Source organism: Leopardus geoffroyi, chromosome A1 (genome assembly GCF_018350155.1).
Source record: "Leopardus geoffroyi isolate Oge1 chromosome A1, O.geoffroyi_Oge1_pat1.0, whole genome shotgun sequence".
Classification (NCBI taxonomy): domain Eukaryota; kingdom Metazoa; phylum Chordata; class Mammalia; order Carnivora; family Felidae; genus Leopardus; species Leopardus geoffroyi.
Window position 1 is genome coordinate 36,084,584 of NC_059326.1, and position 27,691 is coordinate 36,112,274.

General features: G+C 36.4%; 1 protein-coding gene across 6 annotated transcripts in view; it reads right to left on the reverse strand.

Moving 5' to 3' along the window:
- The window catches only part of DIAPH3 (diaphanous related formin 3), a 510,352-nt gene that overhangs the window by 333,848 nt on the left and 148,813 nt on the right, over positions 1 to 27,691 (reverse strand). For all 6 annotated transcript variants that reach the window (XM_045478449.1, XM_045478422.1, XM_045478414.1 and 3 more), the window contains 5 exons: positions 12,233 to 12,343; positions 11,828 to 11,946; positions 10,916 to 11,032; positions 6,372 to 6,490; positions 3,412 to 3,476 (listed from right to left, as the gene is read on the reverse strand). In XM_045478449.1, coding sequence (XP_045334405.1) covers positions 3,412 to 3,476; positions 6,372 to 6,490; positions 10,916 to 11,032; positions 11,828 to 11,946; positions 12,233 to 12,343 — 531 coding nt within the window. The remainder of the gene's footprint in view (positions 1 to 3,411; positions 3,477 to 6,371; positions 6,491 to 10,915; positions 11,033 to 11,827; positions 11,947 to 12,232; positions 12,344 to 27,691) is intronic.

A 27,691-nucleotide genomic window follows, 5' to 3' on the forward strand; every position in this document is an offset into this window, starting at 1 on the left:
CAAGCCCACATCTGGCTCCACGCCGAGAGCACGGAGCCTGCTTGGGATTCTCTCTCTCCCTCCCTCTCTGCCTCTCCCCTGCTCACTCTCTTTGTCTCTCTCAAAATAAATAAACGGAAAAAAAAAATTTTAAGGAATTTTAAAGTCAAAAAGTTTCTCTTTTTTCCTGTAAACCATGGAGAGCTTTTAAGAGTATTTATAATAAGAAATTAACATGACCAAATTCGCACTTCGGCAAACCCAGCCTGCAGCAGTGTGAAAGGTGGACTGAAAGAAAACACCAGAGGCATGTGAATAGGTTGAGGAGCTGCTATAGTTACCCAACCAAGAATTTAAGGCCTGCCTGAACGAAGGGGAAGACAGGGAAACAGAAAACAGGAAAAAAGAAAAAAAAAAAAAAAAAAAAAAAAAATGAAGGGACTTTTTTCTTTTTTAAACAGAATCTAAAAAATTAGTGTACAACTAAATGAAGGAAATGAGTGAGGGGACTATATCTCTAAGATGAGGATGGTGTTCTATTGCTTTGCAAGCTGGAAACTATTATTATTTTAGGGGGGAAATAGGGATATAAAATTCATGGAGGAGGAAAGGCATTTTTTTAGGGAAAAGAAAAATAAATTTGGTTTCAGAAATATTAACCTTGAGATGGCTATGTTGAAATTCACAATAAATTTCTGTCTCCCTCCTTCTTGGCTATCTCACCTTGTCGCCTCACATTAGCTATGACTTCCTTGGGTCAGCCTTCCCTGGCCACTCAAGTCTAGATGAGGAATCCTTTCAGAAGGCTCCCATTCTGCATAGGGTATTCCTACTGTACAGTCATAACACTGTAATATAAAAATATCAAAATGCACTATTCACACACCACAGTAACACCCACCAGCCTGGAAGGTTATTCACAGTGAGAACCCACTTTATTCATCACCTTTCCAAAGCCTTACATTTATAACTAAACTCAGTAAATATTTGTCGAATGAAGAAATGGAGCCAATTCCTGTCAAGTCTTCCTTTATATGTTGTGAATAAATATGTCAATATCATATATTAAAGTTCCACAATCTCCCGGCATGAAAAATCTTTGAGAGGTCATGGTCTCTATTCTCCCTTTTATGACTGCTCAGTGTTTACTTCTGCTTAGCAAGAAATAAAAAATTAAATTCTTATGAGAGTAAAAATGAAGTCTTTTTTCACACTATCAGTAGGTACATTACCCTAACTAGTAGGGCTTAGAATAAGATTCAGGAGGAAAAAGGATGATTTATGGGAACAAAGATAAAACCACCAAAATAATCAGAGTCATAATTAGTATACTCTAAGAGAATTTATTAAATTAACTTGGCCATACTTAAAGTATCTGTACTTAACAAAGAGATAAATTTCTATATCCTCCCCTATAAAAGGATGAGACAAAAAATAAACTTTGCTTTAGCATTTTTATAATATCTACAGTCAAATCACAGTAGCCTTGGGGATAAAATGAATCTCCATTAAAGACATACTTTATAAAAACAGATATGATAGCCTTCTTCTCCAAAAAGAGTTTCTAGAGCAATATTACGCTTACAAAATTACACGCAAAAATGTCAAGAAACACAGTTAAGGCTGAGGCTCTGCTTAATTTCATTCCCTAGGGTAAATGTATTAGTGCATCTGTACAAGAAGGTTGATAATTCAATATTCTCTATGTACTTTCTGACATTTCTGGTCTTCATTTTTCAAATTTATGCACCAAAATAAAGAATGTGTCTAGCAACTATGATAGCTTCCTGCCTAAAGCAAAGTATTTACATGTGTCCTTATAAAGCTATCAGAAAGAAGTTCTTGCTGATATATACAAAATGGTATGGCAATAGGAATCTTTTATGGAGCAAACAATATTTTTTAAATATACCTAAGACATATAACTTCTGACTAAAAGGAGACAAGTAACCTTGAACAAGGTCTTTCTTCTACTTACACTTAAACTTTAAATTTTAAAACAATATGTTGAGAAAGGTATCCCATTTAACAACACTCATATACATCATATACCTAAAAATGATTATAGAAGCCAATTTATATTACCTGGGATGAATCCAAAGCAAGTACCTGAAAGTTTACTACTACTTTCTCAGGAAGAGTTAAAATAGAATACCAAGTAGAAGGCTTAGAATACCAAGTCAGGGGATAAGGGATCACCCTACAACATGATCACCTATCAGCTGTAGCACATATGACACTTCAATGATGTGTTCATTTGTTTCTCAAGTTCCTGCAGGGCAAAGACAGTATCATATGCTTAAGCTGGAATTCTAGCCTGCAGCCAGAGGCCCAGGGGTTAAAAACCTCTATGTGCGGGGGGACATGCAGGACTTCTTACATGGGGCATTTACAAAGTTTGTCATAAATTACCACTAACTTACAAAAGACTGTCTACCATTTGCAAGTTGTATTATCTTAAACTGTTACAGAAGTGTAACATTCGTTCAATATTCACCAAGATCCAGAGAGTTCAAAAACATAGCCTCTTAGACATGGTAACTGACACACAGTAAAAGTCTATTTAGTGTATGTTCATCAGGGGCTGGGGGTAGTAATTATCATTTATTCCTCCAATGTGAGAAACCAGCCACACGAATTTAAATGAAAGTAACTGCTTAACATGTGAAGAATCCCACAAAAGCAACTTTTTTTTTTTTTTTTTCTAAACAGAAAAAGAGTCGAATAGATACATGCTAAGCAGAGATGAAAGCACAGAACACCACCTTCGAGAACAGTGGGGAACGGCTGGATGGTCAGCAATACTATTGGGCCGAAGCAACCCAACTGACAATATCAGATACTTCTGACCTATAAAAATGACAGTTTTCTATGTTCACCTAGACCTAATGAAGCAACATGAACCAAAACAGAAAAGTTAATAAAACTTTCCGATATAGGATTTCTTGAGAAATACTCCAATCTTAAAATTTTGACTCTACAAATTTTCTTCAATCACTTATTCATTAACGCTTTTTTTTTTTTTTTTTTAATGTTCTGAGGGCAGGAATTGTTCTAGACGCAGGGACACTGAATAAACAAAATCCTTCAAACAACAACAAAGAAATATCCTTCATAAAGGTTACTCTAGAGGGAGAAATAGACAACACATCCATAGATACACAGGTAAATACATACACCATGTCGCAGGTCAGATAACAAATAAAACAGAGGAAAACAAATCACAGACAGGGTCAGGGCTGGGAGTGGAGAGTTAAAATGTTTAAATATAATGGTCTAGGAAATCCTCCTTAAGGATGGCATTTATGCAAATAGCTCAAGGAGGTAAAGAAGAGAGTGAAAACAACAAGCAAAATCCCTGAAGGAGAAGCATGCCTGATGATGCGAGGTGGTTCTTCACGTAGTCTTGCAAACTTAATCAGAATTACTTACTTTCTTGTAAAGTTCTGATGCTTTCTCTTCAAACTCTTCTAGCTTCGCTTGATCTACGCAAGCATCTAAAATGGCAATGACATTTTTTCCTTAATTCCAGTACTTGTTAAAATCATTATGACTTGAAAAGGTTAGAAAAAGAAAAGAATTAGAAATAGTGTCAGTAATGAAATAAGCAAAACAAAGAAAGCTAATACTGAATGGAGAAGGATTTTCCAAGCATGATACCAAGGCCACAAAGTATAAATGCAAACCCAATTACAATTTCAAATTATTGGACAAATGTAACATACAAGACTCAAAAAGTGTCTTTCATCAACACGTAAGTATTTTGAAGGAAGAAGAGAAGATGATAACCAACACAACAATAATGAACAGAAAATTAGCAAAAACAAAATTAATAATTGCTAACATGTATGAACAGGTAGTTCATTTCCCTAATACAAAAATATAAATTTTATTTAATGAAACACAGCAATGATTAAATGATCCATAATACCAAGTGTCAGAGATGGCACAGAGAAAATGACTTGTCTACGCCATAGAAGTATAAATTCATGAACTTTGCTGGTGAGTAACTAGGAAAATATATATTAAAATTTAAAATATGTATTTTCTTTCACCCAGCAATTGCATTGTTAGGACTTTGCCTTTAAGCAAGAATGTTCATTAAAATGTTAGCCAATATCTGGAAATAAAGGTCCATCAGTAACAGACTGATTAAATAAGCTACGATATAGATCCACATGATGAGACACTAAACAGAAGTGATTCAGATAGATTCCCCATGCTGTAGTTGATTCTTTATTTAAAAAAAAAAAAATTTTTTTTTAATGTTTATTTATTTTTGAAAGAGACAGAGACAGAGCGTGAGCGAGGGAGGGGCAGAGAGAGAGGGAGACACAGAATCCAAAACAGGCCCCAGGCTCTGATCTGTCAACACAGAGCCCGACGTGGGGCTCAAACTCACGAACTGTGAGATCATAACCTGAGCGGAAGCCGGACACCCAACCTACTGAGCCACCCAGGTACCCCTCCCTTCTTTCTTTAATAAAAGCAATAAACATGGTTTTAAAAAAACATATTACAGAAGGGCTTACAATGAAAAGTAACAACCAAATCACTACATGAAAAACCCAATCCCACTTCCTAAATGAGACCTCTTATGGTTCTTTCTATATTAGATTATTCTGGCAGTTAGTTTCTTAACTCTAAATAAGATGTGTACACCATTATTTCTTGATTCATCTATTTAATACATTATAGATAGCTTCCTATTATAGAAGATGAAAATGGTGTTTCCTGTCTAATCCCATTTATTTTAATAATTTTGCTTTCTAAATTGCCTGGCTCTGTAGCACTAAATAAATACTTAAACCTCCGATCACTGTTACATAAACAGTATCTACTGATTTCCACTATAATATATAAAGTTATCTTTATTTACTTTCCAACATCTCTCTCTCCTACAGTTTGGCCCCAGATCCTCACTCACCTATTACTGTAAGTCCTCTGAAATGTGTCTAAGTTTTCTATAAACATTTAAAATCAACATATACAATGTACTTATTGTAACTATGTAAATATGTTTCACTTATATCGCCAAGCAGTAGTCAAAAAGTCTATTTCCTTCTCAAGAGTTCAATGCTTAAACAAACCTCTCATCTACTCAAGAAAAAACATTCCTAATGGCCAGGTAGAATAAACTTCCTTTTCGGGTCCTATTCAAAATCATTCCACATTTTAGTTTGCTTTATTTTTCCTCATATCTGTCCCTCCCACTACCAGGAACTTCTAATTACTTCCCTCCAGTGGAGAAAAATGAGCATTTTATCAGTGCCACTAATATAATCTAGTTCTTTTCTCATTCTATACACTCCGTACTTCTTTATGAACTCTAATATATGAAGAAAAACAACCTCAACCTCACACAAAAAATGGCTATTCTTTTTTCATGTTACACCAAAATGTGACATATGGTAACTCCTTGCACATTACTTGCTGTGTGGAATCACCTATCAGTGAATGTTTTGTACTCTGTTACTTCAAAATCCAAGAATTCTTCACCCATGCAGAATGTGTAATCAGGCACGGGAATTTGGAAAAGAGTGGTTTGTGGAGTCACGTAGATTCTCCAAATGTTGACACATCTCATTATACAATATCAAAATAATCCTATGGGTTATTATCATCATTGACCTCACCAGAAAAAAAAATTCGCGTACTGGAAAGCTGTCAAGCTAACAGTAGCAGATCCAAGTTTTCCAAAACTCAAATTTTTTCCCTGAGAGCTTGAATTTTATCATTGGTAACGAATTCTATCAGTCATTTTCCTTGACATTATAGAATTACTTTATTTCCTTTTTAAGAAAGTGTGTGCCAGACAGTCAAGCAGGAGTGGCCACAGTTTTATGACAATCATTCCTTGTAAAACAAAAAAAAATCAACCAATTCAGCTCGCAATACAAGCACATACGCAGCTATTTGCTCACTGTACTTCAGTATGCAGACGTGTGCTTGACGTGTACAATTCGCTTTGTCACAGGGAATGTTGAAATGATATGTACTCAAGGGGAGATTTTTAATAAAATTAATGTCTTTCAGTTCTTTATCAAGGACACTCAGGTAAAAAAAAAAAAAAGGCAGTTTTTATTGTTTTGTTTACTGTGAGGAATTCAAGGACTACTAACATGGTTTGGGGTCACCGCCGTGATTCCTAACTAAGTGCCAGCAGTTGTACTCACCATCCTTGCATCACCAGCCCAAATAACAACACAACGGAAAAGGCAAATCATGTCTTAGTGCTGTTATGAAAGCAGTTTTGACTCTTAGGATCCCCTGAAAGGGTATCAAGGGCCCTAAGGACTCTACAGGTCACACTAGGAGAACTGACACTGCAGTTAACCTGTGGGGCAAGGGACGATAAAAGGTTTCCATTTAAATATTAGAGAAATACTCACCGACAAACTGACTTAAATCTAAATCTAGTCTCTTTCGATATGAGAAGTCTGGATCCATCCCATCTCTATGCAATACAATCTGAGATACACATTCATCAATTAATTTGAAGTATTGTTGCCTAAAACCAAGAAAAAGAATAAATGCACACTCCATTTATAAGAATAACTTTACATCAAAACAAAGTATTTTGGTAAGCTTGATTTCAAGTTCAATAATTTGTCTTTGTATAGTGTCAACAACTGACATGACAGATTTAACATGGGAGTGAGGGTAAATACAACAGTCATCACTTTCCTTCTTCTAGTGACATTAAGACATTAAGTTTTTACACTCTTTTAGCACACACAGTGTTTTAATGATGATTTGCTTACAAAAGTCAGAATCTTGACTTAATTAGTAAGCAATAAAAAAAAAAAAAAAGCACTGAGATGAAGTGATAGGTGCTTAAAAACAGTCCTCAACAGGGATTAACCTACCACTGTACCATACTGAAATATCTACCATTAATTCATTTTATTAATACAAGCCAAAATATATCCATTTTTTTTCAAAAAACTATACAGTTTACTACTTTAAGAATGTTTGCGGAGTCCAATTAAAAACAGATACTGTAAAATATATACAGTACCAAATGAATATTTCGTACTCAAAACACAACTCAAAACACAATTTTTTTCAAAAATTAGAGTTTAAATAAATGCCCAAATAGGGATCACGTTGTCACTACAGGTTTTAGTCCACCTATGTTTGTCATAAGCAAAAGAACCTCCCTTAAAACTTAAGCCAACAAGGGGAGCCTGGGTGGCTCAGTCAGTTACGCATCTGACTTGGGCTCAGATCATGATCCCACGGTTTGTGAGTTCGAGCCCCAGTTCGGGCTCTGTGCTGACAGCTCAGGGCCTGGAGCCTGCTTTGGATTTGATGTCTCCCTCTCTCTCTCTGCTCCTCCCCTGATAACACTGCCTCTCTCTCTCTCTCAAAAATAAATAAAACATAAATTTTTTTTTTTTAAAAAACAAAACTGAAGCCAATCAATTTAAAATATCTAGATTTTATTAACAAAACCAAACTAAAATGACAGAAAGGGTGGGTGCTATCTCAATGAGGTCAGTCCTTCATCCCCAGCCACCTCTACAACTTCTTTGTTCCCTCAATGACTTTTTGCACACATTTCCTCTCCAAATCTTTCTCACCATGTAAGTGATGGCGCTTCTATTCACTAGAGCTTCTTCTCTACTGCCCTGAATCTACTTACCTCACACCTAATAAATGACCCATTATGCAGAATAAAATCCAAAGCAACTGAACATTAGCAAAGACAAAAGATGGTCATCGACTGTCATCAACTAAAAATGTTTAAGACAGTGTTCTTGGGTACATGTCAAAGCAAGAAGGTACTACCACGCTTTCCTCAATGTTCTACACTGCTTCCAAAAATATAGTCTCCCATTCCCTACCTACTATCTTGCCATAACAACCGCATGTACAATTAAGGTACATAAATTGCACACACAGGTACAAAATATCAATCACGTTTGAAAATCAAGATGGAGCATTTTATTTCTTTTTTACTCTTATTCAACGTTATCCTAGTGTTGTTTTAATATAAACATGTTTTAAATTAACAACATAGGTTAATTTGTAGACTTAATAACATAGGTTATTAATTAATAACATAGGTTATTTTGTGGACTTTTTAAATAAATCATTATTTCAGTAAATGTTTTCTCACCTCCACAGCTCCCAATGATAAGCTCACTTACAAAGTAGCTGAAATTTCTTGCAAAATCTCTTTCAAGGCAACACTAGCAAAATAATAATGTACTTCTGGATTCTAGAAATGTGCATCCAGAAAATAATCACCATGAGCAATATTAGTGAGTTAGTGAATATGTCAGAGGAATATGTAAATAACCTAATTAAGGGATGAGCATAAGTTGTCATTACTTCACTGATATGTCATTTTTGTTGGAGGAATTTTAAAATCATCTTCACTTTCTCTTTAGTATTTTTATCAAATATCAGAAATTATCTCCCATGCACATTCAACTAGGCAAATATTTTGCACATGGTAAGCCATTAAGTATTTGTTAGAGAAATGAATTTGATCTCCCACTCCACACTCAAATATTCTTTCCACATTTCATTTTTCTTGGGGGCAGGGGTTACCTTGCATGTACATTCTCCAGCTGAGTTCCATTTCAGTAAAATTTCCTTTTGTCCCAAATGTGAACGTGAGAAAATTTTCTTATTTTCCTATCGGCTAATTCTTTTAAATGGGACTATCTTGCATTCTAAAGCAAAGCAATTTATAAAAATCTGAAAACATTTATTTATATCAATAGGAATTAAGAATGTTCATTCAACAAAAGGTGTTCAGATAATCAAAGATTTTTAAAAGGTAAAGTCCACGTCCATCGGAGACAGTGAAAATAAACCAACCAACAAAAAACCATGAAGCTAAAACCAAAAGAGCAAGACTCACAGAACTGCACACCAAAAACAGTTTTACTGTATTTAAATAAAAAGCTAAATAATTTTTAAATGAATGAAAAACTATCTAAATGATCATAATCTGCCACAATCTTATAATAAAAATATATTCTCTGTAAGAATAAATAACAACAATAACCACCTATGAGAATTTGGGAACATGGGGAAAAAAAAAAAAACAGATGGAATGGTCTTGATTACAGAAATCATAGGAAGAATGACGCCTTCACAGCAACCATACATGAAACAAAGACCAAGGTCCTGGGGCTTAAAGAGTCCATGAAGAATGCAACATACATAAGTATCAAGTTAAAAACGTGGTACTTGAAAAATGACCAAAATAACTAACGTCACTTTGGTGCAGCTACAGTTTAATATTTCTCTGAGACTCTTAATTCCACTGAAGTGACAGGATTGCCTGAGCATGCCCCAGGAGAGTTGTGCTTTTCAATCTATTTTAAAGGTAGACACAACCGCGTGGCCTTCTGCAGCACAGATTAAGGGATTAGGGTAAAAATGAAGTGATCATAAGTAATATAGAACCCCCTCTGGCAGCATTAAGACACATTCAAAACTTTGAAAGCAAACAATATTCTTGAATTCTTGAAAACTCCAGCAGCATCAAGCAATCAGAGGTTGACAGGACCAACCATATAGGGATCAAGAAAAGGACAGGGTTGGAGCGCCTGGGTGGCTAAGCCATCTGACTTCGGCTCAGGTCATAATATTGCTGTCCATGAGTTTGAGCCCCACACTGGACTCTGTGCTGACAGCTCAGAGCCTGAAGCTTGCTTCAGATTCTGTCTCCCCCTCTCTCTGACTCTCCCCCACTCTCACTCTGTCTCTCTTAAAAAAAAAAAAAAAAAAAAAAAAAAAAAAGGACAGGTTTAGAGTAAATGGAAGCTTCAAATTTAAATACATGTGGGGAAAAAATACAGTTTTATAACTAGCAAGTACCTCTGATATTTAAAAATATTAATCAATGTACTATTTTGATTTTAATTAATGTATTCATATTTGTATTAATATTTTTGTCAATGTATTAGTGTTTATTTTATATTAGTATGTTTGTGCTGCAAAAGGAGGAGATAAGATGGGCGATCTGTGCTCATCCCAAAGAACGTAAACTTTTTTTTTTCTTTGACTCTTATTCTATTCACTTGTCAGATATATCAAAAGCCTGAATTACACCCTCTGACATCAACCAGGGGACACAGCCCAAATGAGACATCTCCAGCAAATTCTTCCACATGAAAGCAGAGTAAGAAACGACACGTTACCCAAAGTATTTGAGAATGGAATCTCAGCAAAGCTAAATTAAAGGCACCAAAAATGGTTTTATATTCAAGGATCTCCACCTTCCTCATAAAACAGTAACAAAGTAGAAAGCAGATATAGAGAGCATTTACTGAGCATACACCAGGTGCCCAGATATTTGGCTAGGAGATTTATCCATGCTACTATGTGTCACCTTCAGAACCACCTAGGAACGTAGGTGTTAATATGCTTGCCCAGCTACAGATAGATAAGGTACAGATGGAATAAACAATTTGTTAAACTCAAGATGGCTGAGATATAATCTAACTTGAATGTTATTTGTCTAGCTTTTCTGATACATTAGCAACATTAAGTGCAACTGTATTACCCAGGCACTTTCTAGCTACTTAAATACTAATAAAAACAATGTTTACTGCCTTTCATGTAACTTATAAAAAGAAACTTATCAACCCCATTCCTACTACCTAAAGACTAATGAGAAAACATTATCCATCACAAGATAAATTAGTAATTTGTTGCTAGTTCGCATTTTTTATTCAGATGAAAACTTGGTAACAAGAATCTGTGCAGCTTACAAAATAACAGTAATATCATTTTACTGTCACCTGTCTAAATATATGCCCAGAAGAAATGCCACATTCCATGAGTCAGTATTAAGACAGAAATAAAAATCTGAAAATTATGAGCTTGCCCAAATCAAACATCAAGTGAATTTCACAATTAATAGAATTTTATTAGTGAAATTTAACATTAGAACATAGCTTCCTCTTACCTTATAAAATAATCATTTCGAATCAGCAAAAGATGCTGAAGAATGGAAATAAAATATCCTTCCGCTCTAGTTTCCTTAACTGTGTTCCACACCATGTTGTAAATATCATATGCTTCAGTACATTGATTAAGGAATATGTGAATTTATTTATTCTCTACACCAAACAACCAATAACACAGCACAGAATCTGTTCTGTAAGGCTTCAAAAGATTATTGTGTGTCTTACCCCATACCATCATGTATACTCAACATATGGTACCACACAGGTAGTTAGGATTGAAGTAGAGGAAAACTGTGTGCAAATGGTAACTTCACCTGGCACTGTCTTCTCCTCCAAAATCAACTCCAACCATTTGCCTCTCTCAAGCCAAGATGTTTCGGGTGGCAAGGGTATAACAGGCAGCTGGTTGGAAATACCATATTAGGTGTACAGAGTGCCCTAACCAAGAGAAATGGTGCCAGGCATTATCCACCATGGGGAAGCCCCAGTGGAGGACAGGAACCTGGTGGATTTCTGGAAAAGCACAGAGATCTGCAGACCCACAGAGTTAACAAAGGCCCATAGGGGTGTGCACCCAAGGTGTAGGACAGGAGCCAATAGGCTAATGCTAGAGAGCACTAGAGGAGGGGGAGGTGCCACACGAGAAGAAAAAACAACACACTGTACACATACATTAGAGGCCTCATGGAATTTGTGGGTTGGAATGTCCATTTCCATATGCATGGACTCAGAAAAACACACATGAAACTATTAAGAAAAGTTTATATGAAAATCAATCTGATTCATAAAGGTTTGGCTTTATACTGTTTATACAGAAATGGCTTCAGAAGTTTAGTATCTTGGAGTGTGAAGTTTGTTTGGGGTTTAGCAACAATTTTACATAGGTCAGTAACTTCAGAACAAAAGGATATTCAAGCTCAGCTCTAATCTCTTCAAGGCGATGGGAGAGCTCAAGCAAATCTTCTTCTTTATGCTCATCAAAGACTTTAAGTTGGATATCCAAGCCATCATTCTTCAGACATTTTAAATTCTAGAGATATGAAAGAGAAATGACAATTAACGGTTTTATTTTTAATAATGCAAAAAGGTTAATGAAAAACATATAAACAATAAACCAACCATTTGACTTGATTTACAGCATTCAAACACTTAAAGTGTTAATACTCCAATCTTATCTATATTTCAAAAATAGATTTTTATACTCAAGCCTTTTTCCCCCGCAGATAAATTATTCTTGAAGGTAATTTATCTAAATTTCCCCCTATTCAAGTACTCCTCTAATTTAAATATTAATAAGGAGACTGCAGGGCACTTACTGGCAATATCTCTTTCAATCCACAACGCATAAATTCATTTCTGATGTGAAGCCTGAAGTCCAAATCATCAGGAGATGTAACAAGGGCATTGATGAGTTGCATACATGCTACCTACAATAGATTGCACGGTGAGACTTAAGTTTGGATTCCAACATTAAAGAAAGAGGAATACAACTGAAACATGAAGGTTTTGTTCCAAGAATCATTAAATACCTTTCTTCCCAGGAGAATCTATTAGAACAATAATTTGTATGTAAATTATTTTAGTCAATTAAAATTAAACAAGAAATATAGTTTCGGTGGAGTTTGCTTCTTTTTTATTTGTTTGGGGGGTTTTTTGTGGGAGAGGAGAGAGAAACATTAGGCACTGGAGCTGTTCCATAAAAATTTCGCTCTAGCCAAAAGTTCAGCTCTTATCCAAGAAAATCACTCCATGCTATATGTGCATACAACATAAACTGAATGTCCTAGTAGAAAAATTATAGATCTCTGTTGGATAGGTAATACTTACCTGACATAGTAAAGTAACTTGCCATTCATGGAGAGAAACCCAAAGTTTCAAACACTTCAAGGTCAGAAAGTGTCGTGGATCTGGTCAATGGGGTTGTTATAACTAAAAACTATCTTATTATCACTGCACAATTAATCACTAGAATTAACCAGGCAATGGTTCTTACACTTTTGCAAGAATTAAAAAATTATATAGGTCATGTTTATTCCAAAGGCATAAAGAAATAACATAGCTAATTAAATCCTTTAGTATATACCTCAAGTGCTAAAAATGTAAAAATCACTATACTTTCCAGTTATTTAACACCCCAAATTTCAAACTGGATATGCATTTTTTTTTTGTATCCCTGGCTAAAACTTATCTTTCATTATCTGAAATCCATATAATGGAAGCAAGAGAGACTGGAAGCAAAAGAGATGGTCTCTAGAGAAGTGAAGTACTCTTTGTTGTTGATGATGATGCTATTTTTCTGTCTACACTCTACCAGAGTCTTAACAAGAATGACTGGCCTACTGATCAATATGTTTAACCTCATGCTGTTCCCTAAATTGTCCTTTCTCCATCCCTTAAGGCAAGGTTTATATGAATTTAAAATGTCTCTTTTGGATTAAGACACCTCCAGGGGTCTCAGGTCCTGCTGGTTGAAATATATCGTAATTATTGTATTTGATGTCTAAATACTAAAATCTGACCAGCATGCCTCTACTGTCAAAACTTAAGACTATTTAAACTGGAGGAAGGAAATGTGCCAGAAGATAGAGAAAAGGGAAATACTTAGAATAAAAAAAAGAATAAACTTAAAAACAGAGGCTCCCTTTCCAGTACACATTCACTCAGCTGTAACTGGTTCATGTCACAAGGTTTAAAATACTTTCTTTCCACCTCCTTGTCAGTCATTACCCAGTACTGACAAAAATACCTTTCCAGCAATAGTATAGACTTTTAAAAGATCTCAAAGAACATTTAAATAATATTTCTCTACATTTGAGCAAATAAATTAGTATTAATCACGAGGTTTCTGGAAAAGATGTAAATTATAAAGGGCTCAATGCAGCAAAAATAGCAGCATAAAAATTAGCAGGAAATAGGATCTAAATGTAAAGTAAATATGTGTAGAACAATAGCAGCATGAAATTGAAGAGAAAGAAGGGAAAAGGATAATCCACATTCTTTCCAGGAAGTATCCTAAAGGGCAATTTTCTATAAAAGGAAAAACAGAAAATTGACTTAAGCTGAAATAATGAATTTAAGTTCATTATCTAAAATCCCTTCCCAATTCTAATGGTAATTTGCCATTATCATGACCTACAACCACTCTTAAATTGATGTCATGTAAACACAGGCCTAGGAAAATATGCAAATACACAGCAAAATGTAATGTTTCCTTATAGACAAAAAAATTCTATAATCAAGGTAAGGACCAAAGAGTTCCTTCTAGGTTTTTAAAAATGTATACTCAGACATAAAGACTTGTTTTATCACACAATTTCAAACTAATATAGCATACCGGCATAGCATCTATGTCATAGAAATCAATTCCTACAGACAGTGGAAAAGGCTCACGAACTATGAAGGTGAACAGGATCATGCTGCCTGTCCTCATGAAGACAATAGATCAATGATAAAAATATACTATGTAGAAGAGATATGTTCCATATATACTGGGAATGTGGAGAAACCAAATAAAAACAAGGACAGCTGGGTAACGGCATTGACTCTTAAAGATAAATAGGAAGGCAGCCTGATGAAGTGAAGGACTGAGATGAGATGTTCTCAGCATCTAAGGAATTAACCGGTTAGAAAACCTGGGCCCTGGGCCCTTCCGTTGCATTACAAAGGATTCAGGAGAGAGCGGCTCCAGGAGTCACTAGAGATGAGGTTGGACAAGGACACAGGCCAGATGAGGCACAGCTTTGTATGCCAAGTCAGAAAGTTCAGGTTCAACTGGAAATAGGAGAAACTACAAGGAATGTAAAGGAGAGGCAATAGTAGAGGTAATAATATTAGTTAAGAAACTATTGTAGAAGCAACTTTAGTGAGCAGTGATGAGAGCTTGAACATTTGAAATCTATGAAAACTGACAGAATTTGATGCTGGGTGGACATGGTGTAGAAGAAAAGAATTCGTGAGAGCCCCTCTCCTTTGTTCTTCAACTAGACAAGAGGAGGTACCATTAACAAAGCTATAAAGTACAAGGAAAGAAAGAGGTGGGGGGGGGGCTATTTCAAGTGTTAAATTCTATTTAGTTAACATATATGGTAAAATTGGTTTCAGGCATAAAATTTAGTGCTTCATCACTTACATTTAACACCCAGTGCTCATTAGAACAAATGCCCTCCTTAGTACCCATCACCCATGCTGTCCATTCCCCACCCACCTCCCTCCATCAACCCTGTTTGTTCTCAATAGTTAAGAGTCTCTTACGATTATTTCCCCTTCCCCTATGTTTCTCTTTTGTTTCTTAAAGTTCACGTATGAATGAAATTCTATGGTATTTGTCTTTCTCTGACTTATTTCACTTAGCATAATAGGACACAAAAATACAGATTTCAAGGGGCACACACAATCTGATATTTATAGAAGCATCATCAACAACAGCAAAACTATGGAGTCCAAATGTCCATCAATTGATGAATGGATAAAGAAGATATGGTATGTGTATATACATATACAATGGAATATTACTCAGCCAACAAAAAGAATGAAATCTTGCTATTTGCAACAGTGTGGATGGAGCCAGAGCGTATTACGCTATGAGAAATGGGTTTCAGAGGAGAATAGAATAAACCCTGCTTTTAAAATTCTGAGATTAAAATGTACAATAGGAATCATTAATTCATTAAAAAAAAAAATGTTTAGTTATTGGGTACCTAGCCTGTATCAGCAGGGGATATTAACAGAAGCTCAAGGAAATAATGGCATTGTGATATTCATCATAAAAGAATCACCATCCTGTTTCATGTTCCAAAAGTGTAGCATATACGATTTTCATTAATTTGTATTTAGCATTCTAATTGTTTAATAGCGTGACAAAATCTACCTCTCTATGAAGTAGATGAGGGTAAGAAAACAGAGCTTCTGCCTTCCTGGAAACATCCTAATTTAACTAAAGCCTCTATCTTTGGGCATCAGAATGCAGAATTCACTTTCTGTTTACTAGCTCAACCATTTCATTCCCTCAAAGCCTATTTATTGGTGCCCCCTCAGCACTTCTCAGTAGTAGGGATATAGCTATGAGAAAAGATAAAAATCACTATCAGAAATGAGAGTCAAGATTGACTCCAAGGTTTTTAGCTTAGGCAATTCAAAGGATGGAATTAGCATTTATTAAGGTAGAAAATAAATCATTCATTAAGATGGGAGAAAGAGGCTTGGAACGACAGATCAGGGGAGTTGGGTTAGAAACACATTTTAGTGATGAGCATCGAAATAAAGTGGAGAAGAAAACTGGATATAGGACAGCCAGGTTCAAGAAAAAGATGACCACAGCAACTGTACATAAAAATCAAGGTCTTGCATAGAACCATCTAGGAGTAGCAGAAAGAAAAGGTGACATACAGGAACTGATGGGGCATTTCAATGGCAGGTTTTGCTTTCAAGGCTGGGCAAATAAAGTAAAAAGGCATCCGGGCACCTGGATGACTCAGGTGGATGAATGTGTGACTTTTAGTTTTTTGGCTCCGGTCATGAGCTCCTAGTTTCATGAGTTCAAGCCCTGCATCTGGCTCTGCACTAGCAGAATGGAGCCTGGTTGGGATTTTCTATCTCCCTCTCTGCCCCTCCCCACTCACGCTGTCTCTATCTCTCTCAAAATAAATAAGTAAACTCAAAAAAAATTTTTTAAGCATAAAATGCATCAAAAAGGTAGAAGAAAAATAAGATTGTGGTGCTCGGGAAACATGGGAGGAAAAGTTTCTCAACAGAGAGGGTGATCAACTCAGTCAGAGGCTCTAATAGGTCAAATAAGATGACCAATAAATTAACATTGGTTTTGGCAAATTGGTGACTTGATGAGAACAGTTTCTATAAAAAGACAGAGTTGCTGTCCCAAGTAGGACAACATTTGCCTTCTCATGGGTACCATATGCAATCAGCAAACAAAAGCATACCATTAAAATCGGCACTAAAATATTCTTCTCCTTGCTCCAAGCACATCTTTATACTTTAGAAATACTGGTTATTAACCTTTGGTTTCAGCGAGTAAGGCACTTCTCTTTAGGTGTTAAATCATGGACTCAGTTCTGATGATTCGGAAAGCAAATACCGTAAGCTCATTTTGTTACTCTTACCTTAATTACCAAAAAGGAGGCTTGCATGAAATAAAGTATTTAACAAAAGTTATAGCTGGAGGAGTGTGTGTATGTCCATCTAGGGCTTAGGATGGCTGAAGGTTTCCTCAAGAGCAGCGGCAAACAGAAGGTGCACTGTAAGGACTGGGGCTGGCAAAGCCCACAGACAAAGATGAAGAAAATGCACAGCCAGAGCTATAATTATAAATAGTGAGAGAAATGTAAACAGTGCAGGAGACTAGAAGGCACAGACACACAACAGGGGGCAAAGTAAATAAACCGTAAACAGAAATCTCAAAGATACTCAATATGAGGAATAGAGCTGTTCCAAGGCAATTTTAGGAACAAAGCAAATGATCAAAGAAAAATCATTCGACCTGGAAAAAGGTTAATCGGCAAGACAAAGAAAGAAAGATGCCCCATGTACATCACTTCAGCAGCAAAGCAGCTTTCTGCCCTTGAAAACAGGCAGGTTTGCTCACATGTGAATACACAGCACCTAAATTTCCTCTAGTACACAATTGCACTATGGCTAATAATCACTATGCTGAACACAAATATGAGGAGAAAAAAAACACTTTATGCATTTTTAAACTTCGAACAAGCACCTTTGACCCTTTGCAAAACTCCAAGCACAAAATTCAAGGGACCCTAACAGGTGTGATGCCTGAGGCCCAACCATAAAAGCTCATCCAAGTTTTTCGAAGGCCATCACAGAAAATGCCTTCTCCATGATTGTGCCGAAGGAACTGAGAAGATATCTGAAAGCCAAAGCAAGCATATTCTTTAGAAAGCTCATACTTTAAAAACAAAACACAAAACAAAAAAGAAAGCTCACACTTCAGTCAACATGTTCATTCTAAACACAAGTAGATGTTTTTACAAGTAAAACGATGGCTATATGACACTGAAAATATATCAGCTGCACAAGCTAAATTCACATTATAAACAAGTACCAGTCAAGTACTTACATAGAAATTCTATCGGAATCTGTGAATAATTATTACATGGGCTTGGAAGATACAACTTAGTCTGCTCTCCATCTTTCCTAACCCATCGCTGAAATCATTTGTTTTTCTTTGCACAATCAAATTTCATATTTCTCAAGTTAAAATGAGTAAATGATGCTTATAGATGAAGTTCCCCTCTACTGCAGACAAACTCCAAAGAATTTAAAAAGCACTGCATTAATTCAGAATAAAAACTAACCAGACTACATTATATGGACAAACACAGAAACATTTAAGTAGATCAGCAGATGTCAAGTTCTATAATTTTAACTTCCAGTTCAGTGCTCTGTCAATTATAGACACAAAGAACAACTCAGAGTCCAAGGTACCTGCATAGAACCCACACAAACACAGAGAAATAAACTGCAGGATTCAAGAGGCTACGATTTATATATATAGAAATACTGGAAAAACAAATGGATTTTTAAATATTTATTCAGAAACTTCCCTCTGAAACAGCATTAATTTCTTCCGTGTCCTCTCATGCATTTTGCTGTACGCCTTAACCACTGCATTTTTCTAATGAAACATTAGCTATCTCCGGATTCCCAAGTATAAGCTTCTTAAGGGCAGGAGTATACTTCTTTATGGTCCTAGTATAATTCAGTGCACAGCAGTCACTGAATAATTAACTAATTGACTGCTTAATCATGAAACTGTGCAGTTACCTCTGAAGCATGAGGTAAGTTTATCTTTCTGGCAATCTACTACAGCATAAGTGAATAAATTTATTATGTAAACTCAGAAAATTGGCAGTATGTGCTAGACAAAACTGTTCGCCCCAATTTATACTTAAGTGTGTACTCCATATGACAATATGAGGTCACATTAGATTGTCCCACTATGTTTCTTTAATGTCTTCGCTTAATGGCATATTATTTACCAGTCCATTTTAATACATTTAACCTTTTGATTCATATTGACATATGAATCCTACTGATGTAAACCTCAATAGAAGTAGTCAAAACAGAGAGGAATTAAAATGATCTCTGCATCCTTCTGGAATGCCTCCACAATAATCCTAAAAACACATTTTCTATACTCTCTGTTCTTCATTTGGGTCCTTTATTAACGGTGAGAATAAGTTATCTGAAACTGAAAACTTCGGTTAGTAATTTTGTCGGGGAGGGTGGAGATACTTGAAACAAGACAAAATAGTAAATTAAGGTAGGACTATTTATTGCAATGAGGACTTTATTTGGTCTTAAGCAAAATTAAACTTGGGAATATTTTGAGCATTTCAGGGGTATGGAAAAGAAAAGAAACAGAAGCAAATAAACTTGACTGTATCTAAAAGGGTATTTTAACCCATGATTTGTTTCAATGTTCTATTTCTCAATTATTATCTAATAACAGATTTCAAGGTACAGTGACTATAACTCAATTAAAGGTAATTTTTCCTACTTTCTGAGACATATGAAAATGTGATCCAATCAATTTTACAAATATCTATTCTGTATTTGAACTCAATAAAATCCAGAAATTGAAGAGGCTTTTTTTATTTTGTTTTTAAGAGAAACTGTGTCTTTACAACAGCCATGGGAATGCAGTTCCTTGACTGCAGGGAGTATAAATGACTAACAACCCAGCCCCAGCTGCTCCCTGTGAAATCCATCACAAGATTTGAGTCAAACCCACACTTCCACCGGCTTCTCCCAGCCAATGTCTGCACACAGCAAGAATACTGAGACAGGACATGAAGGGCTTTGACTTGAGGATTCCCCAACCACATTGCCAAGTTCTCCCGGAACTGCACAGCAGCCTAAGATACTTCCCCCAAGCCTCCTTCCTTCTCTCCTCCACCTGGGGTCAAGTGTGCACTGAGCTGGACATCTCCCCACCTGCCCCAGCCCTCTCCAGATCTCTAGTAGGCATTTCCCCTAGCTCCTTGCTGATCAAATCACTTGCTTCTCAAAGGACCTAGATTAACATAGCCTTGTTCTACAAAGCAAGTTGCGGAGAATATCATTTTCATTTTTTCTGATTCTTAAGTATTATAAATGAAACTTCTTTTGTAACAGAGATTTTCACTTTTTCTTCTTGTTGTCTAAATGTGAGCACCCTATCCACTTTAGTATGTAAGCATGAGACATTCGTTAACACCATGTGCATGCTAGGTGTCTGAATATGTTTGAGACCTTATTTTCCTCTTGTAACAGTTCTTGAGACAACAAAGACCTGGATTATATTTCTCCCTTTTGCTTCTTTGGAAAATACATTTCAGGGTAGAGCAATATCTATGGGAATCCTAGAAAGACATATCTATCATTCATCCCAGTCCACCGAATCCTGGAAGGATATAATCTACTACTCTTGTCCACTGTCCACTCAGTCTGTAATTAAGGTAGAGAAAAATACTCTGTAGTACCGCATGAACCAAAACTAATGAAGGATGCATTCCGTTCTATCTACACCAAGGTACGATGAATGACAGGAAAAACAATAAGAGCATCAGACTGAAGAATAAGAGGGTGATAAGAGAAGGTTTAGTGGTCTGCTCCCCAATGCATGACAGTGCAACACCATGGGTCTCTTACGTTTCTGCATGCATTGCAAGCCAAGGCACTGACTGCCATTCTTCTGGATGAACTTTTCAAGGAAGTTTGAGCAGCAAATGGATAGGCATGCTTCATGTCCAGTCTAATAAAGATAATGTCTCTTTGGAGCAAAAGGCAGGCATAATTACAACCCATTATAAAAGATTAGGATTTCCTAAATTCAGAGTTCCTGTCCTGTAGCACAACCTGGCATCCCCACCCTATCTTTAGACTCTCCAAAACCAAGGCCTGCACTCAATTTTATCCTGAACTGGGAATCCTACTGTTTATCAGACAATTGGAAGGCCACGTTTTAAGCACTATTACCCATTAGCCCCCTATTTGATCAATGCTTTCATTCCAGAAGCACCATGTAGACATTCAAGACCACACATCTTATGAAGAAGCAAGGCATTAACTTGCTTGTCTCTCGAAAAACACCAACTTTCACCTTAGAGGTGATCATAAGAGATGTTCAAGTGTTTAAGCAAACGCTAGCGGTACACTGTGCAGTCCTCAGACAACCATGACAAGCTCACTCTCCAACTGAGGCTACCGTTGGTCCTGGAGAAAAAAGTTATTTATGTGTACATGCAGGCAGTTATCCCTATGATGGGAATCACCCAAGTGGAAAAGGCGCTAAGAAATCTGTCCCCGATTTTAGTTGACATTATCAATGATACCACACATTAGCCCCAGAAAGCACTCAGATTCAACTCACTAGCCAGGGTTGTTATGGATAAAAGTATTGCCCCAGACTTCCTTCTTGCTGAACCAAGGGAAGTCTGTGCAATCACTAATATGTCATTCTGTACCTGACTACCTCAGACATGGTGGAAAAACCAACAGAAAAAAATTAAGAAAAAAGCCTGCTGGTATTCAAAGTCAGACTTTGATGGTCTGTGGGGTTTGTTTAGCTGACTGGGTCTAGGACCTGGAAGGCCTGGCTGAGGTCCATATGACAGGCTAGCCTCAACTTGCTGCTTAGAGTACGGCTGACCAAGAGCTTCAATTAAATACTCTGAGATAAACTGAAGAGATTTCATCATAGCTTGTATCAATCAAAATAAGCGTTGCCTGTGATGAAAGAGTTGAATTCCCTAAACTCAAGGTTTCCTCCTAAAACACAAACCACTGCAACTGTAAACTGGGTCTGATACAAAGCTGTACTTGAGCCACTACTATTGCTGTGGGTAATGAAGTCCTTTGTTTTCGACCCAGGCATTTATGTCTTCTCATAGCATGCATAAGACTAACATGGCAGACTAACATATTAACTTATAAGTGACACAAAATCACAGACCCTTCATCTTCTTGACACTCCCCACCCATGAGTCCAAGAGGACTGAAAGAGGAAGACATCATAGGAAAAAATGAAGCACGCTGTCACCACAGGCCTGAGAAGACGTACACAGAAGCAAAGCCAAACATCCACCCAAAAAACCCCAAGGATTACCACCCTTTGATTCCTTTCCTGACAAAAATCTACCACAATTCAAACAGTCCTCTGACCAACAGCAAGGCTTTGGACAAACTCTTTAGAATCCAGATAATGTTTCCGACACTCTAGCAAATTATGGCTCTAAACTGAGAAGGGAGAAGATACACGTAGAAAGGAAAAGAAAAATAAAGGGAAAGAAACGAAAATAATAGATACATTCAACATGTGGTTGAAACGAGGGACTGGTTCACCCGCACTTATTCCAACCCTCTTCTGGGAAAGCAGACTGTGTCAATATGAGAGGACAATCATACATATCAAGACCGGACCCCATGAGGAAAGGTTTGGGTCTGTGGCAGAAGCACTATTGCCTGCTCTAGGGTCTCAGGTGCTGACTAGACTAGAATGTTGGGAGTGGTTTTTCCCTTAGAATATTCACGGATGTTGTCTGGCATTTCTTCTACATTACGTCTGTAATACCCATCCACACACAGTTCCCTCCCACAAGTTCTGTTAAGGTATCCAGCACCATTTCCTGCTTAAATTACCCGCAGAGGATTATGCTGCTTGAAGCTGAAAACATCTCTCTGATACACTTGAGAAAAGAAAGTAATGTATAATTTAAGTCTGATATTTATATTTGTACTTTCTTTTCTGATAGGTAAGACTCTCTAAGGCCTGAGGATAATTTTAACTTATTTCTGGGACTCAGTTTTTCACTTTCTTTACCATATGCGTGGGAGGAATGAAAGTTATGTTCAGTTCTATCAAAAACATAGGCAGTCACATTATCTTCATTATTATCAGACTCAAAAAAAAAAAAAAATCTAACAACCCTCCTTTCAAAAGTACTTTGTTATACTTTGCAATAAAAGAACAATGAGATTTTTTTTTTTTATTTTACCATCTCCCACTTACTCCAATTAAAAAGCAAACAATTGGTTTCTATTTTATTCAGTGACAAACAAGTTTTTATTTTTAATTTGGTGATTTGCTAATATCCACCAGCCTAGCACATTTCAATCAATGCAAAGTATACAGGTAATGGTATAAAATGGGCACTTAGTACTCAATAGTTTCATGGGCAAATTGATAATGAGCTAGCTCTAAAATATACTTTATTGTAGAAAATTCAGAAATATCCAAAGAGAAAAGTATTTTTAGGTATTACTAAAGTGTTGCATGATCTTTTTAAAGGAAACAGAGAACAACCAGCAACCCCCAAAAAGACAATCTACTTACTACCCGCCCCCCCCTCACCAACACACAGCCCTTCTCCCTAAGTTAGTTATCTGGAAAACAGTACCTTTAACTCCTAACTTAAGCTTGCCACCTGCTAGCTATTTCATATATTAGGCTTAGTAATAATGAGAAACCTTCCTTCCAGAATAAAAATCCACAACAAAAGGGTTGAGTAGGGAAAATAAGAATTAAAATTCTTCCCATTATTTATTCATCATCAAAAGCATACAAATTTAATATGGCCTTATCAGAAAAATTAGGGAAAAAATGCTAAAATGAATTTTCACTTCTCAATGAAAATTAAACTTTTAAAAACTGTATGAAGAAATTTTAGTGTTTCAAAAATAACACAACTAACCATAAAACAAAATATAATTACTTACAACTGAACAAATTACTTTCATAAAAGCAAACACAATCAGCCACCTAGATCTTGGTATAAAATTTCTCAAGAACTGAATCAGATGATTTAAACAACTATCAAGGGGAGGTGTTGCTGCTAGCCCTGCCCCCACCCTTATTCCCCTAACGCTAAATACGGCAAACAAGCAGTCATTGAAAAAAAAAAAAAAAAAAAAAGAAATCATCTCCACAAATTTTCACAGGCAGCATTACTCATAAAAGCCAAAAAGCAGAAACAATTCACATGTCCACCAACTGACAAATGATCAACAAAATGTGGAATATCCATACAATACGCATAATATTTGGAGCAGAAAAAAAAATGAGGTTGCGACACATACTTCAACATGAATGAACCTTGAAAATATTATGTTAAGTGAATGCAATCAGTCAGAAAGGACCTCATATTGTATTATTCTTATCAAATGTCCAGAATATGAAAATCTATAGGGAGAGAAAGTAGATTAGCAGTTGCCTAGAGCTAGAGGAAATGAGGGCATTGCAGGCTGACCGTGAAGGAGTAGGGTGGGGGGGTTCTTTTAGGGGTAAATAAAAGGTTCTAAAGTTGATTATGGTGAAGGCTACACAACTCTGATTATACACAAAATACTGAACTGCCCACGTCACATGGGTAACTTTTATGATACGTGGATTTTATCTCAATAAAACTGTTTAAAAAATCATTTCAAAATTATATCAGATCTTTAGATAAAGGTTTAAATTTCTTCAAGTCTTAATGTCGTCTTTAAACTAGTAATCCACTCTCAATTGTTAACTATTCTCTTTCAGAGAATTGTATAGATATTTACTAGCTAAATATAAATTTATCATAATTACACCAATCATTTTTCCCTATGGTAGCACCTTCAATGAGAGTAACTACCATAATAGAAATGACTAAATATACCCAAGAATGTTTTTGATACGTGTAGTTTGCCTTCAGGTTCATATGGTAATCAGTTATAATTCTTAAAGTTCGAATAGATGTACCTCAATGTTTGATAGCCAAAACAAATTTAATAGGCAAATAACGAATTTTAAGGTTATAATGGTCACCTTTCAACTGTCAATCATGTTATTTACCTAGATTAAACATGGCTTTGTTCTTTTTTTTCTTAAAATTTTATTTTGAGAGAGAGAGAGAGAGAGAGAGAGAGAGATGAGGGGCGGGGGGGGGGGGGGTGCAGAGAGAACCGTAGCAGGCTCCACACTGTCAGCACAGAGCCTGATGTGGGGCTCAAACACACGAACCATGAGATCATGACCTGATTGGAAACCAAGAGTCAAACGCTTAGCCAGTTGAGCCACCCAGGTACCCCAAAACGGCTTTGTTCTTAACAAGACATTTTTTACCCCTTTCCTCAGACAGAGCTTTAAAATGTTAAATGATATAATATTGCCATAAACTGGGACCTTAGTTTTACCAAGATTTGTTCTTAACTGTTTATTTTGAAATAATTGTAGATACACAGAAAGTTGCAAAAAGAAACAAATGCACAGGTAGATCCTAGGTATTCCTAACACCTTGAATGATTATAATACAACACAAAAACCAGGAAAGTGAAATTGGTACAACCCACAGAACTTACTTAGCTTATAGCAGCCTTACACTCATTTGTGTGTATATGTACAGTTCTATGTGAGTTCATCCTATGTATACGTTTGTCACCATCACCACGATCAAGATGCAGAACTGTTTCACCACACACAACTCCCTGCTGCCATTCATTTATGGTCACACCCAACGCTTTCTCAGACCCCGTCCCAAATCTTTGGCAGCCACTAAACTGTTCTCTGTCTCTAAAACTTGGTTCTTTCAAGAACGCTATATAAGTGCAATCACAAAGTGTGTAACCAACAGCACTGGCATTTTTCAATCAAGGTAATTCTCTGGAGATTCACGTAAGCTGTTGTATATATCAATAGTTCATTGTTTTTCATTACTGAGTAGTATTCTATGATACAGGTGTACCACAGTTTAACCCTTCATCTGTTGAAGAACTTCTGGGTTGTTCCCAATTTGAGTCTATGACAAATAAAGCTGCTATAAAAATACATGAACAGGTTGTGTGTGAGCATACATTTTGTTAATCTGAGATATGTTCACGGGTATTGCTAAGTTCTAATTATGTAACAATTTTTTAAAATCTTTTGATGGTTTCTTTTTTTTATGTTTGTTTATTTTTGAGAGAGAGCAAGTGTGCATGCAAGCAGGTGACGGGCAGAAAGAGAGACAGAGAGATAGAATCCAAAGTAGGCTCCAGGTTCTGAGCTGTCATCACGGAGCCCGAAGTGGGGCTTGAACCTATGAACCGTGAGATCATGACCTGAGCCGAAGTTGGACGCTTAACCAACTGAGCCACCCAGGTGCCTCTAGTTATGTAACAATTTTTAGTATCAACACTCCTAATGTTTCTGAGAAAGGAAGATCGCCTTCAGTCTCCATTCTCCACTGTTGTTAATTGAACAAAATTCCTTTTGAAGTCTACCATTTACTCAACTCTTACGGCAAATGAACTAAACATTTTAAATGCATTAATCTATATAATCCCCACATCAACCATGGGGTAGTGATCAACAGTCTCCTTATCTTACAATTAAAAAAAAATGAGGCAAAGAAGAGGTCTAGGGCATGATCCTGGGTCACAGAGCCAGGATGGGAAGAGCTGGGACTTAAATTCAAGCTGTCTGACTCAGAAGTCTACTCCTTCCATTCCAAGACAGCATCCCTTCCACTCTTGGGATGTATGTATTATTAAATACAAAAAGTATACACTAGCACAAAAAGTATTTAGGGGATAAAGTTTATATGTGACTATTACATTTCCTAAGTGAGATTTTAAAAACTGGACATGATGTCTATCTAATATACTATGCAAATGACCAAAATTCATCTGATAACCTGTTGCTATCTGCACAAACATTATACGGGTAAAAGGTAACCTGGGTACTAAAGGAAAATTCAGGTAAAGTAATCAGCTTTTCTCTACAAAGTATTTTCTGTGTTCACTCTTCATTAGGCTTGTGGTAAATAGGAGGTCTGGGGCCAGATGAGAAAGGAGGAGAAGGGAGGGGCTCCTGGGTGGTTTAGTCAGTTGAGTGTCCAACTTTGGACCAGGTCATGATCTCACGGTTCATGAGTTCGAACCCCACAGGGGGCTCGTTGCTGTCAGTGTAAAACCCCCTTTGGGTCCTCTGTCCCCCACTCTCTCTGCCCCACCCCGCCCATACACTCTCAAAGAAAAGAAACATTTAAAAAAAAAAAAAAAAAAAAAGGGAAATGAGAGCAATGACATCCTTGTCCATGGATACACACTGTAGACTCTAAGACTCTAGAATACATATGAAAAATTCAAAGGAGCAAGGTCCACATCAGAGGTGATAACACATCCCAGGCCCCTACTCCCATGCTCTCTGACAAGCCCTGATGAGTAAGGAGAGGCTTCTTTCCAGAAGTTCTGGTAACAGGACCTATGCATTAGGGAATATATACTTGGATCTCCAGCCCTACCTGTTGCCCAGAGAAACAAATCACAACAGGGTTCCTCACCAGCCATTCACAAACACTGTCATCAGAAAGGTCATCATCACAAACACCATCATCAGAAATACCATAATACATTTTTTAATTTTGACATCTCTAAAATTTTCTGATTGATCATCAAATACTATCTTTTTTTTTAATTTAATGTAAGATTTGGTTTCTTTATTCCTACCACAATGAAAAATAATACAGAGGCCAAGCTGCACAGACCTTTAAATAAAATTTAAAACTAGAAGTTTTTTACTAATTAAGGGGGAAATAAATTTACTTTGTAGCTATTATTAGCACATTTTGGTTTTTAATCATTGCTGCACATTAGAATCATCTGAGAATCTTTAAAAATCCCAATAGCCAGGTCATACCAATTAAATTTTTTAAATATCCAGAGGTGGGAGTCAGGTATTAATTATTTCCTTAAAGATACTCAGGTTATTAGCAATAACTGTAACAATTCCAGCAATTAAAACAAAACCCCTCTTTTTT